Source organism: Seriola dumerili, unplaced genomic scaffold, assembly GCF_002260705.1.
Source record: "Seriola dumerili isolate Sdu_G_001 unplaced genomic scaffold, Sdu_1.0 BDQW01000312.1, whole genome shotgun sequence".
In the NCBI taxonomy this organism is placed as follows: Eukaryota; Metazoa; Chordata; class Actinopteri; order Carangiformes; family Carangidae; genus Seriola; species Seriola dumerili.
Genome location: NW_019174567.1, coordinates 1,134,968 through 1,156,061, shown reverse-complemented (window position 1 = coordinate 1,156,061; position 21,094 = coordinate 1,134,968). Strand labels below are relative to the sequence as shown.

Genomic DNA, 21,094 nt, shown 5'->3' with positions numbered 1-21,094 from the left:
CTGAGCCCTGCGGGACACCACATGACAGAGGAGCAGAGGAGGATACAGAGTCACCAAGGCCCACACAGAAAGTTCGAAGCCTCAATACCGACGGTCTGTGGAGCATTAAGAATGGAGTCGATAGTCTTAAACAGAACACGAGGCTTATGACAGTTTGACAAAATAATATCAGAGAAATGTTTAGTCTTAGCATCTTTCACAGTTGTCTGATATTTACGCCAGCACTCTAGTAACATTTGAAAAGACACTTGTAGTTTGTTTCTCTTCCACTTGCGCTCAGCTCTATGGCACTGGCGTCCGACAGCACGAGTAGTGTCATTTAGCCAGGGTTCACATTTAGTTTTAGGCAGCCTAATTTTTAATGGAGCCACAGTGTCTAAAACTATTTGGCAGGAGGAGTGAAACCATGAACTAAGCTCGTCCGTGTCGTTATACATTGATTCAGGAACGACACAGCTCTGATTAAAAACGGCCGAGAACTGACCAGCAGTGGAAGGGTTAATGACGCGACAGCACCGGGCAGCAGCAGTGCGAGGTTTAACTGTGTTACCGGCAACAACAACATCAAACAGTACAGGCATATGGTCTGAAAACAATGCGTCACAGATCTCCAAAGTTAATAACAGGCAAACCATATGATAAAACGAGATCGAGTTCTTGTGTGGGACCAGAAACAGACTGTACTAGATTAAAAGAGTCAATGAGGTTAAGAAAGTCCTTCACCATAGGCTTATCAGGACAACACGCATGAACATTAAAATCCCCAACAATAAGGACACGGTCATACTTGGGCATAATTTCAGCCAGGAAATCAGAAAAGTCACTTATGAAGTCCTTATTGTATTTGGGAGGTCTGTAGACCACTGCACACAACACTGTGTGAGGGCGAGCCAGCTCAAATAAACTCAGCTCAAAGCTGGTGAAGGAGGACGACAGAGACAGTTGCTTACATTTATAATAACTTTTATAAATAGTCGCTATTCCTCCTCCTCCTCCTCCTCGGCCCGAGGTCGGGGGGGAGTTAAAATAGCAGCAATCCCCAGGTAAAAGTTCTGTGAGGCCGCTGGACTCACCAACAGCTAGCCACGTCTCAGTCACACAGAGAAAATCCAGTCCTCGGGAAGTAAGGAAATCCTTCAGGATGAAAGTTTTGTTCGCTAGCGACCTAGCATTGACGAGCCCAAACCTGGCAGGAGTCGGAGGATCCACGGTAGTAACCGTCACAAAGGCCGTAGGTTGCACAAATTCACCCTGCGCCAGCGAGGCCGAGGAAAGCAGGGGCCGCAGGGCTGAAGCATCTCATCCGGGCCGACGACAGGTACCAGCCAGGCGTCGACATGGTCCAGCAATCGTCGAGAAATAACGAGGCGAGGAACCGCTCCATACTTAGTCCAAGAAACCTTTGACGGGCGCGATAAACAGGCCTTCAGCCTTACCAGTCGACCGCTGCATTTACCCCGGCGGCGGTGGCGTTTAGGCCGGAGGGATAGAGCTGGGATACGGCAGAGGTGAGCTGGGATCTCCGATAGGAAAGGGGGCAAAGACTTTTGTCCACCATGATCAGACCCCACCAGATCTTTGGCAGAAACTTGAATGTCCAACAGTGTTTGGCGATCATACACCAGTAGCGAGTAGACATTTAGACTGACAAGTGACAGATAGAGCACAAACACACATAACGCTGGCAGAGACAGACGGCAGGCCACGCACACTGGCGCCATCTTGAACAGGAGATGATTGTATTTCACCAGGTTTTACACCTGGACACAAAAAACAGAAGGAACGAGTCGTTCTCTGCAGCCGACTTCTGAAACATGTCATCAGTTCAAAATCATGTGACATTCATGACTTTTCTTAACCCTCCTGATGTTTTTATATTCTGTAAACTCCCCCGGCCTCCAGGGTCAACATTAACCCCCCCACCACCACACTGATGAAGAGAGAAAAGCTAGTTCAGTTCAAAGATTATTCTTGTTCATAGTGATCTTTACCTCAAACTGCTGTATCTGCTCTGATTGACAGATGATGTAACCCAGCTGAATAAAACAAATAAACTATTATAAACAACCCAACTATTGACTGTAGTTTCAGTTTAATACTTTTATTTGTGTTAGTTGATATAACAGTTGTGATAACTTGGTCAAATCTTTTGTTTCACTCTTTCCCGCCACTAAATTTAACAACGTTTTACAGTGTGTTGTGAGAGCGAGCGCGAGGTGGTTCAGAGAGAGTTGAGCTGCACTGAAGTCAAGAAACGGTAGGAACTAAGTGAAAACAGTTATTGAAGTCGAGCAGATATCAGTTGACAGAGAAACGGTTTATCTGCAGGAGCCACGAGACCACCGGAAGTGTCGGTTTTAGATTCACTTAACCGCCGCGGTAAGCTAGCGTCACGATAGACGGTAAATATCTTCACATTCCTCGGTAAGCTAGTGTCACCTGTCTCGGTAAGCTAGCAACAAAGTTATCTCCATGTAGAGTTGGTTCCAGCAGTTTACTGTATGTTGTGAATATCAAAGGTGTAAAGAGAAACGTACTGAAGCTTAAAATGTAAGTTTCATGTAATATTCATGTTACAGAAAGAGAAATAAACGTGATGCTAGAGATGATTAATGATTTGTCAGCAGTGTTTTTGATAAGAAACGGTGAACTACAGAATTTAGTTTTACTGTTTCTAAGAGCATTTAGAAAAATTATGCTTACTGAGGCGCTGAAACAGGTTCTCTGTATAGGAAAATACAGTTTTACAGTCAGTGAGAAACTAAAGTCTGAATAGTTTATGTGTAACATCTGTTTTATTGAGTATCTAAATATTAGTTCAGCTGAAACAGTTTAATTCTAAATACATATATATTTGTACTGTGTCAATATTAAGCACACTTTGTTAGAATCAATTAATTCTGATGTCATTGAGAGTTTGGAAATTGAACTAGAGAGTAACAAATACATTTCAGTATGTGGTGTTTACATTCAGTTGTCACTTTGATGTAATGATGTAGTTTGATGTTGTACAACATAAGAGGAACATTAGATGAAACATAATGAATCCCAGACGCCAAGTATCAATCTTTTATTGTATGAATTGCTTACACGAACTGAACTTTTTGGTATTTCAATGATAAAATCAATTGCTTTCACTAGATGGTGGAGCGGAATTTTTTTCTGGTGAGGTCAGCATAGGTGACGGTCAGTGTGGGGAGGAAGTTGTTAAAACAAATATGGAGGCATTGGAGAAAGACTGCGTTTGAATCGAACGTTGGTTTTTTAACAAAGAAGGAATTAAGGAGATGGATATGACACATGGGATTTGAAGTGTTGTATGAAAATAAAATACTCGGGGAATACTGCAAACCTTAGCACTCATCTCACACAGCACCACCCATAGAATCAGCTTCATTCAGCTCCACTGGAAAGCCAACCAACACTGGACACACTTAGCTCAGCAAAGCTTCCTCCCAATGATCCAGAACGATCTAACCCTGCATGTTAGAAAGCACGTGATTTATCACGTGAAGTGCTGAAGCATTTGGGGGCACCTGGCTGTTGTCGCTGACGACGCTTCTACAGACAGAGTGGCACAGATATCTTCACCCTGAATGAGACAGATATCAGGAACACCGAAGGAACTGAGGTCGATGCAAGTGGCGACCATAGCTGTCGCACAGGACAACATTAGCGACACAGCGCTGGTCAGAGACATCAAACAGAGCACCATACAAGATCTGAAGAAGAGATATACCAGTGCAGTAGAGACGAACATCAACCCCTTGACCCCCGGTGTAAGACCCTGCTGCTCCTGTCCCTAGAGGAGAGACAGGAAACCTGCACCAGAGGCTGGAACGCTTCAGGTAAATAAACATTTAAAGAATAATACTGGTAGAATATATTCTAAGACTTAGATTATAATCTGTTAGTTTCCCACATTAAAATGTCTAAAAACAACTAGATCTATGTTCTGTATTTATTTGAGTTGTCTTCTTACATTATCACCAATATTTCCAACAATCTTCAAACCAGAGACATCACTCCAGTGACTGGTGATGGGGGGGGGGCAGACCTCCTCCACTCACCACAGGCTCCTCTACAACACACACACACACACTCACACACACACACACACACACACACACACACTCACACACACTGACAGGCTGGGCAGGGCCGTCACATCAGATTTTAGTAGATTTCAGATTTGTAATTCATTTCTTGTTTTTCCCTCCAGCATTAGATGGAATTGGTGAATGATTGCTTTCATCTGAAGCACACAGCGACTGAGTGGATCCACCATGGACGTTCCTGGTCTCGATCATATGGACCAGTTTGTCCAGTATCCAGTATCAGTTGCCCAGCAGCCATCACTGTTTATCTACCTCCACCAGCCTCACTAATATTCACACTAATATTCACCACCACCGTGTCATCGTTCGTCTTCACACACAGCAGTTATGTAACTGTGTCAGAGCAGTGGATCTCAGCTCAGTCTTCACTCTCCCGTCCTGCAGTCTGAAAGTTCACGCTTCAGCGACATCATTCTCCTCCTACAGCCGAGACACACACACACACACACACACACACACACACACACACACACTCACACTCAGCTTGTCTTTTTTCCCTCTGTACTGAAAGCAGAGCTCCTCACAGGCTGAGACTGAAGCTGCTTCTCAGTCAGTCGGAGAGTTCATCAGATAATCAGAGTTTATTAAAGTTCATTAAAGCCGTCGGGGAGTTTGTGAACAGAGATGTACTCACAGTACTGGAGCTCAGCTCGGGGACACAGACCGGATTACAGGAGATACACAGTGAGTATCAGACTCATCTCTGGATTCTGGCTCGACACTGGTGTTTGATTAAACTCGCTCTGCTTTTATTTTGAAGTCAAAGTCATGTGACCTCAGGTGATTTTTCTGTCTGTCTCTGGTGCCGCAGGTGAAGCTAGCGAGTGTGTGTGGAGGTTTAGCTGTGATGATGACTGCTGTCGATCATTTGTTCCTCCTCAGTCGTTGTTCAGAGCTGCAGATGAAGCCTCACCCTGCAGCTTCTCAGAACTGCTCTTACTTCACACTTCGACTCAGCCTCCGTTCAGAGGGAGAGCTCGTCCTAATACAGCATGTGATAAACACATACTGAGAATAATGAAATACTCAGCCTGTCACAGAAATATCAGTTTATGTTCTGATATGAAAGTTTGTCTTTTTAAACGACATAATGTAGAAAAAGACTAGATGTCGTTTAATCATGTTTGAGCAGAGACGTCAAATTCTACATTTCACAAATAACAGCAAAGATTTCCCTTGATTCATCTGACAAACTTTTACTGTGATACTGTGACTACAGGAAGTACTTTTACTGTGATACTGTGACTACAGGAAGTACTTTTAATGTGAAACTGTCACAACAGGAAGTACTTTAACTACAGGAAGTACTACTAGTTTTACTTCCTGTGGTTCAACAGTTACATGTTGTCTCCTGCTCTGAGGAATCATGTGACAGACACTGAGTTTCCATTGTCTTGTGCAGGTGGTGGAGGGCAACACTCCTCTTCCTCTGGGCTCCACGTGCCGCAGGAAGCGTCTTCGTTCTGCAGGAGAGGAGGACGATGAGGAGGCGAGGAGGAGCTGCGCGTCCAGGCCGAACCCCGAAGGCTCGCTGTCAGCCAGCGAACTGAGCTGCTACGGCAAGCCGGAGGAGGAGGGGGAGGAGCTACAGAGGCTGTGTCAGCGCTGCCACATCATGGCGTCACAGCTGAAGAGACAAGCTGCTGCTCTGGCCGACTCCTCGGCCCTGAAGGTCAGCAGCAACACCACACTGTCACAACTGTCTCACACAGGTAGACCCTCATACACTCTGATTGCCTGGAAGGAGGAGAGGGGCGGGACTGATCAGGTGAGTCAGTGTAAGACACTTTAACAGTAGAGTGAGGACAGGAAGTGAGTCAGACACAGAAGTATGCAACGTCCCAAACCAGGTTCACGGTGGTCCCCTCAGCTACGAGGCCTCCCGGACCTTGGTTCTGCAGCTGAATCAGGTCAGGTGGTCCAGTCTGGTCTGGGTCAGGTGGTCTGGTTCAGTCTGGTCTGGTCCAGTCTGGGTCAGGTGGTCTGGTCTGGTCTGGTTCAGTCCAGTCCGGTCTGGTGGTCTCTGCAAAGACTCTGATCTTCAGTTGTTCATTTGACATCACAGACGACACCTGTGTGTTGCTGAGGGAGACGTACAGGTAAACACACAGCGTCACCTGAAGGTCCCTCAGGTCCAGGTCCTGGTCCTGGTCCCTGTGTGGACTCTACAGTCCAGGATCTCTGCAGAACCTGGACTGGGATGTGGTCTGAGCGGACTGTGCAGGCCCAGGACTGTGACGCTGAACTCCTCTGTCAGGTCATCACAGCAGCTCACATCTCTGCTGGGGCGAGAGAGCTTCACTTTCTGTGGTGTTACCTCTCTCTCTCTCTCTTTGATCTGTTCAGTGATCTGACTTCACTGCCTCTCTCTCTTCACTGTCTCTGCTGCTTGATCGCCCACTCTGTCTCTCTCTCAGTTGGTCAGTCAGTGGCTCCTTACTTTGTTGCACACACACACACACACACACACACACACACACACACACACTGGTATCAGTGTGTTAAAGGTTGCTGGTTTGTTCACTTTATCCACAGGCTCAGAGATTAAACTCTATGTCTTTAATTTCCATTAATGAAATATACATTTTTATTTTATCTGTAATATATGTAAAAAATGATATATGAAACCTGTTAGAACAATGTCATATATTGACATATATATCCAGCCTGTACAAATATGATTATATATATATATATATATATATATATATATACAGTGGTGGCCGAAATGATTAGATCTGACACAGATCTGAAAATATTGACGCTGTTTTTTTTGCCTCCAAAACATGATTTCATTTCACAATGTTAATGAAACATGCAGATGGTTGCTGCTGAATACAACAAATATCAGATGAAGTGAGTCACTACATCTGTTTTTTAATCCAACTGTTAACTTTAATATCTGGTATGTCCACCTTTTGCAGCAATTACAGCAGCACATCTCTCTGGCATAGTGTCAATATATTTCCTGGGAACTTCAACACTAATGTTACCCCATGCCTTCTGCAACTCAAGCCAAATGCTTTCCTTTGAATGTAGGAAAGCATTTGAAACAATAGATCTGTCCAGTTTATTTTCCAACTCGCTCCAAATTTGCTCGATGGGGTTGAGGTCTGGACTTTGAGGGGGCCCGTTCATCATTTTCAATGTTCCAGCAGATTCCTTCTGTCGCAGGTAGCTCCGGCAATAGTTAGAATAATGTTTAGGGTCATTGTCCTCTTGGAAAATAAATCCAGGCCCAATAAGACAACTCCCAGATGGTACTCCGTGCCTCACCAGAATGTGGGGGTATACTTTCTTATCCATGATGCCATCAAGTCACCCGTTCCTGAGGCTGAAATGGCACCTCACACCATAATACTACACCCTCCGTGTTTAACTGTTGGCAAAAGACACTCATTTTTATATCTCTCCCCCTCCCTCCGTCGAACATACACTCTTCGCTTGTTGCCAAACTGTTCAAACTTGGACTCATCAGTCCACAACACTTTATACCAATCTTCCTTTGTCCATTTCTTGTGTTCTTTTGCAAATTTCAGGCGTTTCACTCTATTTGTCTCTTTCAGTGATGATTTCTTTGCTGCTATTCTGCCAACAAGTCCTTCTTCTCCCAGTTTCCGACACACAGTTCTTGAGTGTCTTCAAGAACCATTAGTCATTGTGGTGTTGATCTCGTCACGCAGTTCTCGTGAGGTCTTTCTTTTTGAGATGCTTCACATGTCTGTTTGAAAGTTTATTTTTTCTACCTCTCCCCTTTCAGTTCTGGTGTGAATTGGTGGCATAATGGCGGTCTAAAGTGTACTTCACAGTGCTTGGACTGCATCTGAAGTCCTTGGCTATGCGGCGGTAACTCCAGCCAGCATCAAAAAGGGCCTTTATTCGAACCCTTCTTCACCTTAGCCATGTTCAAAGAGTAACATGTGCTTCAAGACTACTTCTAGAGGCTTTGAATTTATATCAATTGGTGGTGTGGCCTCAGTGACAAAACCCTGATGTTACCAATCACTTAACGAGCAGGAGAGGCCTTGTACATTCAAAAGAGTCACACAGCTGTGTCCTAAGACTCTTGCATCACCATCAATTTAACCACGATCACACCTGACAATGATTACACAAGTAATTTGGCTTCTTCTGTGAAGGAACATGATTGTGTGACATTGATGACCTAATGACCTAAATCTCCTTATGATGGCTCTATTCTATGGTTTATAGAGCATGATGAAGACTTTGTAGATATTTTATTCGTTTTATGGGTATTTTTATGGCTGATTCAACAAAAACAACTGAAACCTCTTAAATATGCCAAGTGTTCTAATAATTTTGGCCACCACTGTATGTATATATTATAGTCATATATTACATAAATATACATCCAGCCTGTTAATATATGTAGATATTATAAACAGTTCAAAAGTCTGATACATGTTTAAGATTAATGAGAAATGAATATATGATGATGATAACACACACAAATACTAACACTACACCAGACACCTTGTACCGGACCTCTGTTGTCATGGTTACAATAATAAACACACCCAGCAACAAAACGTAACCATGGGCGATGATAACCTGCTGCACAGATGACCTGTGGGCTTCATACAGGAGGCGAATGAACAGTTAGATGATGATGGCCCAGCATGCACTGCAGGACACCTTGATCCAGGAAAATGATCTCCAACAAATGAAGCTGTCACCATGACGCAGCAGATTCAAACCGTAGCAGAGGAGGAGGTCAATGACCTGACCTGGTATTCATGGGAGTCAGCCGGCCATTTTGGATTTTCATAATGAGGTTTCTAATCAGCCTCCACTGTGTCGTCTCTGCTCCATATGCGGCAGGGTTTAAACCCCCCAGGCCCCGCTCTGCTCTCTGGGTTGGGGCTGGAACAGACCGGACTCCTCTGATGCTTGTTAGCGTAGCGAGGACTGACTCTGGGCTCGGGACGCGGCTGGCTCGTCCTCTCCTGAAGGTGATGAGTGGTGACACGGCGAGGACGAGCGAGGAGGAGGCGGCTGCAGTGGAGCGAAGTGAGGGAACGGGGAGGGGAGTTAGTGGAACAGGGCTGGACTGATATCTGGGTCTGATAATCCATTTATTTACAGCTGATCTGGTCTGACTGATTGATTGATTGATTGATCAATCCTTCCCGGTTGTGTGGTTGCAGAATTCGATTCAACCACCAGGGGCAGCGAACAGAGCTGCTGCTCCCTCAGCCTAATGTTAGGTCACACCTACCCCAGTGTGCAGCTGTTCCCGCCCTTACTGTTGCATCACAAAGCGCGGCTCCTGTCGCCTAGCAACCTTGACAACACGTAACTTTTTCTCATTAAAACCTTCTGTTGTACTGTTGAGCTGAATGACAACACTGACATTAACAGTGTCGTCCTCAGACTCTCTGTCACTGTCTGCTGCCATTACCGCCTCGCAATGAACCTTGGGATATGTTGGACCATGAAGGATCCACCTGTTGGAACCTTTAACATGAGGCAGTCTAGTCGCCGTGACATGGTTGGTCCTCTGTGACCTGGGACCCAGCGTCCGTCTCTGTCTCCGCTGTAGAAACAGAGTCCAGCCCGTCCTCAGTTCTGCTGCCTGCAGGTTCAGATCAAATGAAAGCCTGTGAAGAGCCGTTTCCCAGCAGCCCTCCTGATTAACGAGATAATTAGAGCGGAGGGAGGCGACGAAGTTCAGCTCTCACCTTCAGCAACATCAAACACTTTAAAGAGTCGTTAGCATTCAGAACACTCAGTGTGTTGATTAATGTGAGCTAATCCACTTCCTCTGAGCTGGAGGAGAATAATCTGAGGAGTGAGACGTCACTGGGGTTTCTGTGTCTCCGCTTGTTAGAGGAGCCAGAAGACTGATGTCTGCCTGCTGCCATGGTGACTAACGCGCCGCTGCCATGGCGACTAATGTTCTGTAGACATGAGAGAAGTCTGCAGCCAACGATTGTCTTCATTATTGATTAATGTTTGATAAATAGATTAAATTGTTTGATTTATAATGTGTCAGAAAATACGTAATCACCTTTTAGATCAGTTTAGATTAGATCAAGATCAGATTAGATTAGATCAGATTAGTTCTGATCAGATTTGATTAAATCACAGATCAGATTAGATCAGATCTGATTAAATCAGCTCAGATTAGATCAGACAACACTAGCACAGATGAGGGTTTATGGGGCTTTGGTACCAGACCAGTATCTTCCAACACGACCCACCAAAACCACATGGCCCATGTGACTGTTTGAGATCCAGCTGAGATCAAATAAAACACAGCAGCTGTGAAGTGTCAGATTGTGAGTGACTGATGGTTTTTAACTGGATATTTAATCCAGTTTATTCTAATTAATTATTTTGTTTTATAAGCGTTCAGATTGTAAGAGATTTAGATTAAAAGACAGAACTCACCTCAACGATCACATCATGAAGAACTGCACCAGCTCATTTCTAAAAATCACTTTACATGTTCAAATAAGTTTGTTTTGTTTTTTTTACAAGTATTTAACCTCATTACCCATAAGCCTTTGGGAGCTGTAGTTTTTTGTGTGTTAAAGTGATTGTTGTTTGATTTAGTTAAAATCACAAATGTGGTGGAGCTGGTTTGTGTCAGTCACAGAGAGGGTCAGAAGGTCAGAGGCTGACAGGATGTGACATCAGGAGACCCCCCCTCCCTCCCTCCCTCCCTCCTCACCCAGCCCCCCCCCCAGACAGAGGTTAGAGTCAGAGAGGAGCAGCCTGCTAGTCTGGACTCAGATGGTCCAGAACTGGAGCAGCTTCAGGATCAGACTGAGGATCATAAACCTGCAGGACTCTCCAGGTAACTTCCTGTTAGTTCTCCATCAGATATTTAATGTTGTTTAAAGAGCTGCTGAGAAACAAGTTCTTTTATTGATCAGAGGAAACGTGCAGGAACTCAGTTAATATATCAAACATTAAACCAGATTGTTATTTATGGAGGTAACAGGGAAAAGGTTCTATACATTTAAAACTTATTAATTATTCTTTTTGTTATTTAATAAATCAAGTGATTTGAGTAAAGAATCAGTAGAAAAGGCGAAAATTTAAAAGTTAATTTGGCAAATTTCTGTTTGTTGATAAAGAATTTAACATTTAGATTTATGAAGTGACGTAGATATTCATTTGGATTATCATAGTTACAAATAACATGTTTAGGGTTGAAGCAGTGAGGCTCTGGATCTCTAGAACTTCTGGGATATTTCACGCTCAGAAAACAGGATCCTGTTTAGAAAAGGTAAAAGAATCAGTGTCCGCAGATCTGGAAATAGATATTAACTGCTGACATGGACTTCTTGTTGTTTGTTACAAATCTGAGAGACTCAAAGTGATGTTCAAGATAAGAGTAGATTAAAGAAATTTTACCTTATGAATATGAAATTTTCTTCATAAAATCAGCAGGGTAACAATATTAAATGAATTATATTATATTATTATATTATAATATGTTTTGATCATATTTAACTTCAAAGTCTTTCCAGAAAAGTTAGTTAGGAAAGCAACAAGTTTCACTTCCTGTTGATTCATCAGTGATGTCATCAACGCTGCACAGTAACGAGCATGTTAATGAGCAGCTGGAGAACAGATGTTGCTGCTGAACGTAGCTCTTCCTTCTGCGTCTGAACGCGGCAGAAGAAGAGAGTCTGGGCTGTAAAGCATCACGGCGTCTGTGTGGAGTCAGCTGACACTGAATCACTGACCTGCATTCAGCTTCAGTGACTCGTGTCGGCAGCAGGTCAGAGCCTGACAGAGCGCACTGTAAATCTCCACACGCTGACGGGCTTTATGTCCTGCTGCTGCCGCCGTAGACCTGTGTGTGTGTGTGTGTGTGTGTGTGTGTGTGTGTGTGTGTGTGTGTGTGTGTGTGTGTGTGTGTGGAGCAGCTGCTGGGTGGTGGATCAGGAGCAGCTGCTGAACCATAAAGATCCAAAAACAAAACAAATGTGCTGAATACTATGACAGAGAATCAGGGCCAAGAATAAAGTCATAATTTTGAGAATAAAATCACATTATTAATTAATATTAAGAGAATAACGTTGTAATTTTACTTTCCGTGTTGTTTTAGAGGGAAACATGCGAAGCTTTAAAATGAGTCTGACATGACTCTATTGTATTGTCAGACAGACAAACAGCAGCTGACTGTCCTTTCACCTGTTTGATTGGTTGATGTATGATTGATTGATGATTGGTTGATCAGTCTGGACCAATCAGACGCCTCCTGATGCTGATGATGATGATGGAGATGAGTCTAAAGGTTTAACACAGCCCTGTGTGTGTTTCTATCGTTACCTCAGTCGAGGAAATTGTGTTTGCAAAAGGTCCTGAATCAGGTTCTGGTCCAGGGAAGAACCCGTTCAGGTTTTGGGGCTGATCCAGAACATAGTGAGATTTTTCCAACATTTCCATCAGTTGCTCAGGATCTGGATCATCTGAGTCCAGATCTGATCTGGATCTGGATCTGGATCTGGAGCTGACACATGTTTGGTCTTGGTGGGGGTAAAAGTAAATAAGTGTGTAACATGTTAGACTCTGGTTCATCATCTGTGTTGTCTGTCTTTACCCCCCCCCCCTCCAGGACCTGGCCTACGCCTCCTTCCTTTTCGATAAGCTCCAGCGCCTCCAGTGGCCTCGTCGCAGCCGCCATGCTACCGTCGACGCCCGCTGCGACGTCTGCGCTGCTTCCTTCCAGCAGCTGAGGCGCCTTGCACTACGTCAGGCTCTGGGCATCAGCAGGGAGATGACGCCTCACCCTGACACCCCCAGCGCCCCTCCCACCCCCAATACCTGCAACCCCCCGGCCTCAGAGAGCAGCTGGGTGGGTGACGAGCTGCCGGTGAAGCAGCAGAGATGGTTGTACGAGGGGCAGCGACAGGGGGGCGGGGCTCTGTGGGGATGGGGCGGAGTTCAGAGCACCTACCTTGGTGGGGGCGGTGCCAAAGGGCTGGCTACAGTTACCCCCCTCCCCCTAGATGCACACCACTACCTGGAAGGAGTGTGGAGCGTCTCCTGCTGCAGTCCTGAACACCAGCACACTACAGTAAGCAGGGAGGGACACGCTGCATGTCATTTATAAAGCCAATAGATCATTTCATCACGTTACTCTCCACCGTGGATTAGATGCTCCTTTTTATTCTCAAAGAGGCAGGAAGCACAGAGCAGCACCAGGAGACTGGGTCCAGGGTTCCATGGACCGCCAGGCACACCGGGACAAATCCTGGTGCACCGTCACAAAAATCTGTGTCTGTCGCCCAGGCGACGACCTCCGAGTCATGATGCTTAACGGATGCTAACAGGAGCATATGTTCACAGTCCCAACACGCACAGAGGTCTCAGCTCGACATCTTTCTGTACAATCTGTGGTTGCACATGACAGGACTGGATGTTTCACCCTCCACCAACGTGACCTGGATCCAGACTCAGACTCGAGATGAGTCTCAGGATCAGTCTCAGGATCAGGGTCCGATGTCGACACTCCTCTCAGTGAGGTGGTGTTCAGGTCAACTGGTGCTCGTTTCTGCTCCTCCACGGACTCACAGTCCTGATTGTGAAGCAGCTCTAATGAGGAGCTGGGATCAATGAGGCCTGATTACAGATGCAAATATAATCTGAGGTCACTGCAGGGAGATAGAGGAGGTTATTGATCAGAGCCGAGAGGTCGTCTGCACACGTGAAGACTTTACTCTGAGGAGGTGAGGGCGGTGAGGAAGGGGAGGAGGAGAAGGAGGTGTGGACAGAATCAGGAAAATGGTGTTTTAATTGCAGATTTCATGTTCTTCAGTTTAATGTCAGCCATGTTTTTTTTACAGATATACAGCTTCCAGTTCATTCCAGTGCACTGTACAAGACTGGGACTAAAACCAGTAACTGGCTGGACCTGGCGTATCATCATTCAGTCTAGTGTCAGCTGGTTTCAGTCTAGAGTCAGCTGGTTTCAGTCTAGTGTCAGCTGGTTGCAGCCAGCTGGTTTCAGACTAGTATCAGCTGGTTTCAATCTAGTGTCAGCTGGTTTCAGTCTAGAGTCAGCTGGTTTCAGTCTAGAGTCAGCTGGTTTCAGTCTAGAGTCAGCTGGTTTCAGTCTAGAGTCAGCTGGTTTCAGTCTAGTGTCAGCTGGTTTCAGTCTACTGTCAGCTGGTTTCAATCAGCTGGTTTCAGTCTTCTGTCAGCTGGTTTCATACTGTGAGCTGGCTTCAATCTAGAGTCAGCTGGTTTCAGTCTAGTGTCAGCTGGTTTTAGTCAGCTGGTTTCAGTCTAGAGTCAGCTGGTTTCAGTCTAGTGTCAGCTGGTTTTAGTCAGCTGGTTTCAGTCTAGAGTCAGCTGGTTTCAGTCTAGTGTCAGCTGGTGAAGTTTAGTGTCAGCTGGTTTCAGTCTAGTGTCAGCTGGTGAAGTTTATGTTGTTTTTAAGTCTTATGCATCCATTGTTTGCATATTCGACCCTACCACAGGAAAATCAGTGAACCAGTCAAACCACAGCTGAAGGAACCTGCACTGATAAAATAAAAACTCAGAGAAAGTCCAGCCTCCGACATGTTTGTAGTTCACCTGGTCTGATTAGCTGCTGCTATCGTCATGTCCTTGTCTGAACCACCTTGCCTCAGGTCTGATTGTTTTGGTTGTGGCGGTGGGTTCGTCCTGCCAGTGGCTCGCTGTGTAATCCTGTTATCTGGCCGAGCGTGTCCCAGTCCAACAGCTGAACAATGGACTCCCCGTTACCACGGTAATCCACCATAACCAGGCCACGGGTGTGAGCCCAGAGACAAAGAGAACAAACAGAGAAGAAGAAGAGGGATTGGAGAGAGGAAGAGTCCTGACAGAACGAGGACAAACAACAAAAACCTCCATGATCATGATTTATAATCCACTAGGTCACAGATACAGTTTAAAACTGATGATGTCTTTATATTTATCTGGATGTTGATGCTTTGAACACTAAGTTTAAAATTCAAACAAGTCACAACCTATAAAATATAAAACTGTAGGTGAAATGAATCCACATTCCCAAACAGCAGAACAACAAACTCTGCTCTGTGATCATTAGCAGGATTAGCCATTAGCCACAGTGAGCCAGGAAGAAGCAGCCACATTGTGATTGAGCATGATGGGAAGTTTGGATGCTTATGACCAGAGCTGATTAGTTAATGACCTCCACATGCAGAGAACAGACATCTGAGGAGTCAACACAGACAGTTTCCCCCTGCCTCCAGTCTTTGTGCTAAGCTAGGCTAAAAACAAGCTGGGTCTGTTAAACTGACATTCATGTGAAACATCTTATGAATTAACGATGTTACTGTAACAAGGTGCAGAATTAGATCAAATCCAGATCAGATTTGAGACTCTGGTCCCTGGTGCTTTGTTCCCACCCCCTGCAGGAGTGGAGGTGATGTCACAGCTCATGTGTTGATATGCTCGTCCTGTTTGTCTCCCATCTCTCAGACTGTGGCCTCAGATGGAAGTTGTGCGACCGTGAAGAATTCGACTCAGGTTGTCGCAGTCAAACCAGCCGCCCACAGCATCGCCACCCAGACCAGCCAACTGCCGTCTGCTGCTGCCGCCTTCTTCATCAGGTCAGTGAACGCATCCCACATAGAAAACTCTCCCTTATCTTTAATATATGATAATATGTATAATAATAAATCAGGCAGATGCACCAGAGTTCAGAGAGAAAATCAAGTCAAATTTACAGTAAATGTTCTGGTTCAGCACCAATTTTACCAGGTTCTTCCCTGGACCGGGACCCAGCCCTCCTCCAAGTTCAGTACAAATCAGTTCAGGACTTTCTCTGTAAAAAAACATTATTCATACACCACCTGTCAAACCATTGTGCTTCAGAACAGAAAAACTAAATATGAAAACAAAATAAAGATCCAGCAAATAAAAGTTCAGTGAATGAAATAGAATAAAACAAATAAATAAATATAAATAAATAAATAAAAACTGTGAAATAAAGAAATAAAACAGAAAGAGGTTTAGAAGATGTCACTGAGTGTAAAAACCTGGTCACTTTTGATCCTGAACCAGGACCAGCAGAGTCCTGCCTGAGGATCTGAAGCTAATGTTGTTTGGTAACAACTAAACTGTTCAGATATTGTGTTGGAAACTTATTAATTAATCCATTAACCTCATATGAAATGTTATTATGGTATTTAGAACATTGTCAAGTATTTCTACATCTTAAAAAGTGAACTAAATCAAAACTCACTTTGGAGCTTTCTACCGCCTCTCATGGTCTTCCTTCAGTGAACTGTCACTGATGTTTCTTGCTGTAAAACGTTAAAGTTCCGATGGTTTTTGGTTTTTCTGCAGCAGAAACATTTAAAATGAGGATTTTCCCTCAGGGATCAAAGTCTTCCTGAGCCACACACTCACTTTTCTCTCTGTGCAGAATGTAATTGGCAGATTTACTATTTTTACCCAGTTTGAGTGGTTGGAGCTGTCACAGAGCAGCAAGCAGCCTGGTCCTCAGGGCTCAGGAGGGGGTGAGGGTGACGAGGGCTTCGGCTCAGTTTCCCATTCACAATTGTAGTATATGTACATATGAAGTAAAATCACATATGAACATATGTTGAAATTACATATGGAACCTGTTAGAAATTGGAACATTTCAATTTACTGTACTCTGGGACCGGCTGCACCAGTGACACTGGAGCCTCTAATGACACTGATGGAGTCCACCTGTGATCTGGTCTCATCCTTCTGTGTCTGAGGCCTTTTTAGATGAAATCATGGTTTCTTCTTCAGTGGAGGGAATTCTGAAGGTGACTTTCACCTGAACGACTGGCTGGTGCTGGTCTGATTTCTCCTCAAACCCCCCCATCTGATATGGTATGCATTAGCTGCTATGAGCTGTTCATGGTACAGAGACCACAGAGGACGCAGAGATAATGAAAACATGAATGTTGAGTGACTGAGACTCGTCGCACATTCAGCTTCAAGCTCCATCAAAGCCACAAACATCAAGGAGCAAAGACGAGAAGAAGAAGTCGTCTATAATTCAGGGGCCGAGATGCATCATCGCCGTGGAAACATCAAGCGTCTCCTTCCACCGGCACATTAGGATGTCGCTGATGGAGGTGGTGCTGCAGGTCATGTCAGAGGTCAGGGACAGTGTGTGTTTTAGACTGATGGTGAGAGGCAGCACAAAGAGATCTGAGAGTTTCCTGGAGGCGGTCTGGACCCTGGACCCTGGTCTCTGGACCCTGGTCTCTGGTCTCTGGACTCTGGACTCTGGACTCTGGACCTTGGACCCTGGACCCTGGGCTCTGGACTCTGGACTCTGGACTCTGGACCTTGGACCCTGTACCCTGGACCCTGGACCCTGGACCTTGGACTCTGGACCCTGGACCTTGGACTCTGGACCCTGGACCCTGGACCCTGGACCCTGGACCTTGGACTCTGGACCCTGGACCCTGGACCCTGGACCCTGGACCCCTACTCAGTACACTGTACCTGTTTGAGACTGTTCAGTTTTACAAACCTGAAACTGATCCCGCTCGATACCCACAGATCATCAGTGTGTCCTCAAAGGTCTGCCAAACCCGGGACTCAAAAACTTGGGTCCAGACCCAGGTACACCCAGGCAGAACAACATCTGAGCTTCCTGGCTATGGTCTCAGAACCAGGTCTGGTCTGGTGAACAGAATCCTTGGACCCTGAAATGAACTGAACATTAAATCAGGCTCCACTCTGAGGGGGGTCGAGTTCCCTCAAAGTGGATTTCTGGCTTTTGGCCCGAGCTTTTCTATCGACCTCCTGGAGCTTCACTCCTGAATCCTTCAGACCAATCAGAGGTGCCGCAAAGACTCACCACCTGTTCTTCTTCTCACTCCTGTCCTCTCCCCAGAACAGCTGCTGGACTTGGTCAATACTTAGTCTGGTCCTGTGTTCAGTCCAGTTCCTACAAACCACACACACACACGCACACACACACACACACATATAATGAGTGTCTTTGAAGTCCTGCGGGGGGGGGGGGTCCATCTCATGAAGTATTCATGCAGCATGTCAAGTGTGTGTGTGAGAGAGAGAGAGGGAATGAGGGGATCAACCGGGGCGATCAACAGCGGTTTTCACGGTTGCTGCGCGTTGACACGACGAGGAGGCGGGGCTGTGAAAAGAGAGAGAGAAGGGGGATGAGAGAGAGGGAGGGAAGGTGAGCGAGGCAGACGGATGGATTGAGGGAGGGAGGAGAGGAAGGTTGGAGCATCGCCAGTGTTTCCCAGCAACAACAACAGCAGCGAGAAGCAGGAATCTACCCGCTCTTCATTCACTCCTTTATTTCTACCTTGTTTTTAGTCCGTCATTCCTCCTCCGCTGCTGCCGCCTCTCTTAATCCCCCCCCCTCTCTCTCCTGGAGTTAGAGGAGGAGGAGGAGGAGGAAGGAGGGAGGGAGGGCTGGAGAGGAAAAGGAGAGGCATTGCGATACTGCAGGAACAGACTGAGAAGCTACAGGAGAGAAGAGAGGGAGAGGAAAAGGAGAGATGGAGGGGGAGAGAAGGAAAATAAAAAATGGAGCAAAACAGGTCAATTTGAAGTAAAAGATGGAGGATAGAGAAAAGGAGTAAGTGAGAACGTGAGAGGAAAAGGAAAGGGAGGACAGGTTAAGATAAAGAAAAGAGGTAGATATTAGAGGAAAAGGTAAAGATAGAAGAAAAAGAGAGGACAGAAGTCAACGGGAAACCGTAGACAGAATTAACGAGTTGGAAAGGAGAGAAGAAAAAGAGATGGTTCAATAATGAGAAAATTTAGACGAGACAGAAGAAGAGAAGAAAAAGAGGAGAGGAATGAGGGAGGGAAGTGAAGGATTGTGTCCACTAATAAAATAAACGGGAGGTGAAACAGGAGCCACGAGGACGGACGGACGCCTCTGAATGGATTTGGTGCAATGCTTGGCTTAGGGATGCTGTTGGACAGAGTGTTGTAGAGATGGATGGACACATGAAGCGTGAAGACCAGATTCTGGACGGAGACACTGCTGATGAACTGAACTAAACTTCTACAAATCTCTGCAGAATTCTCCTCTTTCTCATCTTTTGGATGATGTTCCAACACAAACTTTACAACACAAACTCCTCCGGTTCTTCCCTGAAAACTTCCAGCCGCTCGGACTGACTCTGATCCTGATGAAGGATGAGGGTGGACGGACGGACGGACTGACGGAGGATTCACTGACGGGCGAAGGAGAAAGTGATGCAGTCGACATCTTGAACTGACTGAAACCTGTTGGAATATTCTGAACAAATTCCCTGAGGAGTTTGGAGAGAGTGAGGTAGGGGGGGACCACCAGACTGATATTGGAATGTTTTTGATTGATGGACCAAGTGAAATCTAGAAACTCCTGTAGTATTTAAGGATACAGCTGGAGAAACCCATCGAAAAAATCAAAGATAAATATTGGAATACTCCCAGATTTCCTTTGGAGTGTGGTGAAGTGACTCTGATCACAGGAGGTCAGTTTCTAGATGATTTAAGGATACATGTCGACTGCTGGATGTAATTGTTATTGGCAGACAAAGTGAAATAGTAGAAAATCTCTATATTCCTAAAGGTGTCTGGAAAGAATTGCTCTGAAAAGAGGAAACAACTGGACAAACAAATAATTTACTGATACATAAAATGATTTGAGTAGTTTTTATTGACCAACAAAGAAGGTCTTGAAATCCTCCAAAATGTCCTCAGGGTCTGTGGTGAGACTGAGATGGATGATAACAGAAGATACTGACGATGGACGACAGATACGAGTTTACAGACATTATGAGGTGACACTTGGACTGTTGCACTTAATGACAAAATGAGCACCGTCTTGGGAAGCTCGTATGTTCCCCAAGGTATTTGGCCAAAGTTACTGATAACAGAAGTGACTGATGGATGGACGACCCGTGAACTGATATTGAAAACTGAATTAATGACTTTAATCGCCCAGATGTCACTTTACAGATGATTGAAGTTACTAAATTGACACCAGGGGATGTTTGTTGACAGATGTACCAGAACGTTTTCATTGACAAAGTAAAAACTCCAAAATGTCCTGAAGAGTTTGTGTTTGGTTGGCTGATGATGGACAACCGGTTTACCGACAACATTAAACCTGTTGGACAAATCCCCCGAGGAGTTTGGTGAGAACGATTTGACTCAGACCAGCAGGATGGATGGACAGTGTACGGATACCTCAAAGACAAACTGATGGATGGACAGTTTATTAAGGAAACCTTCACACTAGGACGTGTGGTGGGGCTGCTAAATGTGGATTCAAATGATGAATCAAGAAAAATTTTTGAAAAATCCCAAATTTCCTGAGGACTGTGCTGAGAATGCTTCTGAGAACAGGATACAAGTGGATCAACAGCTTGTTTGACCATAAGTAAAAGTTTACATGATGCGAATGATGACGACTAATGATGTTATTTGGACTAAAGGAAACGTAGATCGACATCAGAATCCCCCCTGGAACAATTAATTCTACGTTGACATTGATGGATTCTGACCAGTTTCCTCTTTGAGAGATTCAGTTTATCCTGAAAACCATCGTCATGTTTCACTGTTGAACACAGTTTTCATCACTGCTGCTGATACCGTTCATCACCAGATTTCCCTCCTGCCGTGCGTTGTGATTCTTCTCCTCAGAGTAAATCTGCTTCTTTGCGATGGTGAATGAGGACGAGAGCAAGTTTGGACCTGGTTCCTCTTCAAGGCGAAAAACTTTAAGTAGATAATGGATTGGAAGGAACTGTGAGTACTAGAGTTTCTTGTTTTAATCAGTTATATAAAACAATACAGAACAATTATATGACAAACAAGCTTCAGGCTTCAGGGTGTTGGTGAGTCCAGAGGAACAGAACGGGCGTTCAAACAGTGAAAGAAAGAACAGACTGTAGATGATCCTACCCATGAAACCAGTTTATCTCTCTGTTATCTCTTTGCTTGTTATCTATTCAGCACACGTGTTTTGACCTTGGAGGAGA

The 21,094-nt window shown here is 45.0% G+C and overlaps 1 protein-coding gene across 1 annotated transcript in view; it reads left to right on the top strand.

Annotated features, from left to right (window-relative positions):
* Window positions 1–3,635: 3,635 nt before the first annotated feature.
* LOC111231702 (kinesin-like protein KIF26A) overlaps window positions 3,636–21,094 on the top strand; it is a 39,853-nt gene continuing 22,394 nt past the window's right edge. The window contains exons 1-7 of the mRNA XM_022758920.1: window positions 3,636–3,779; window positions 5,521–5,886; window positions 5,989–6,129; window positions 12,715–13,176; window positions 13,279–13,363; window positions 13,513–13,619; window positions 15,570–15,700. Of these exons, the coding sequence (XP_022614641.1) occupies window positions 3,636–3,779; window positions 5,521–5,886; window positions 5,989–6,129; window positions 12,715–13,176; window positions 13,279–13,363; window positions 13,513–13,619; window positions 15,570–15,700 (1,436 nt within the window). The remainder of the gene's footprint in view (window positions 3,780–5,520; window positions 5,887–5,988; window positions 6,130–12,714; window positions 13,177–13,278; window positions 13,364–13,512; window positions 13,620–15,569; window positions 15,701–21,094) is intronic.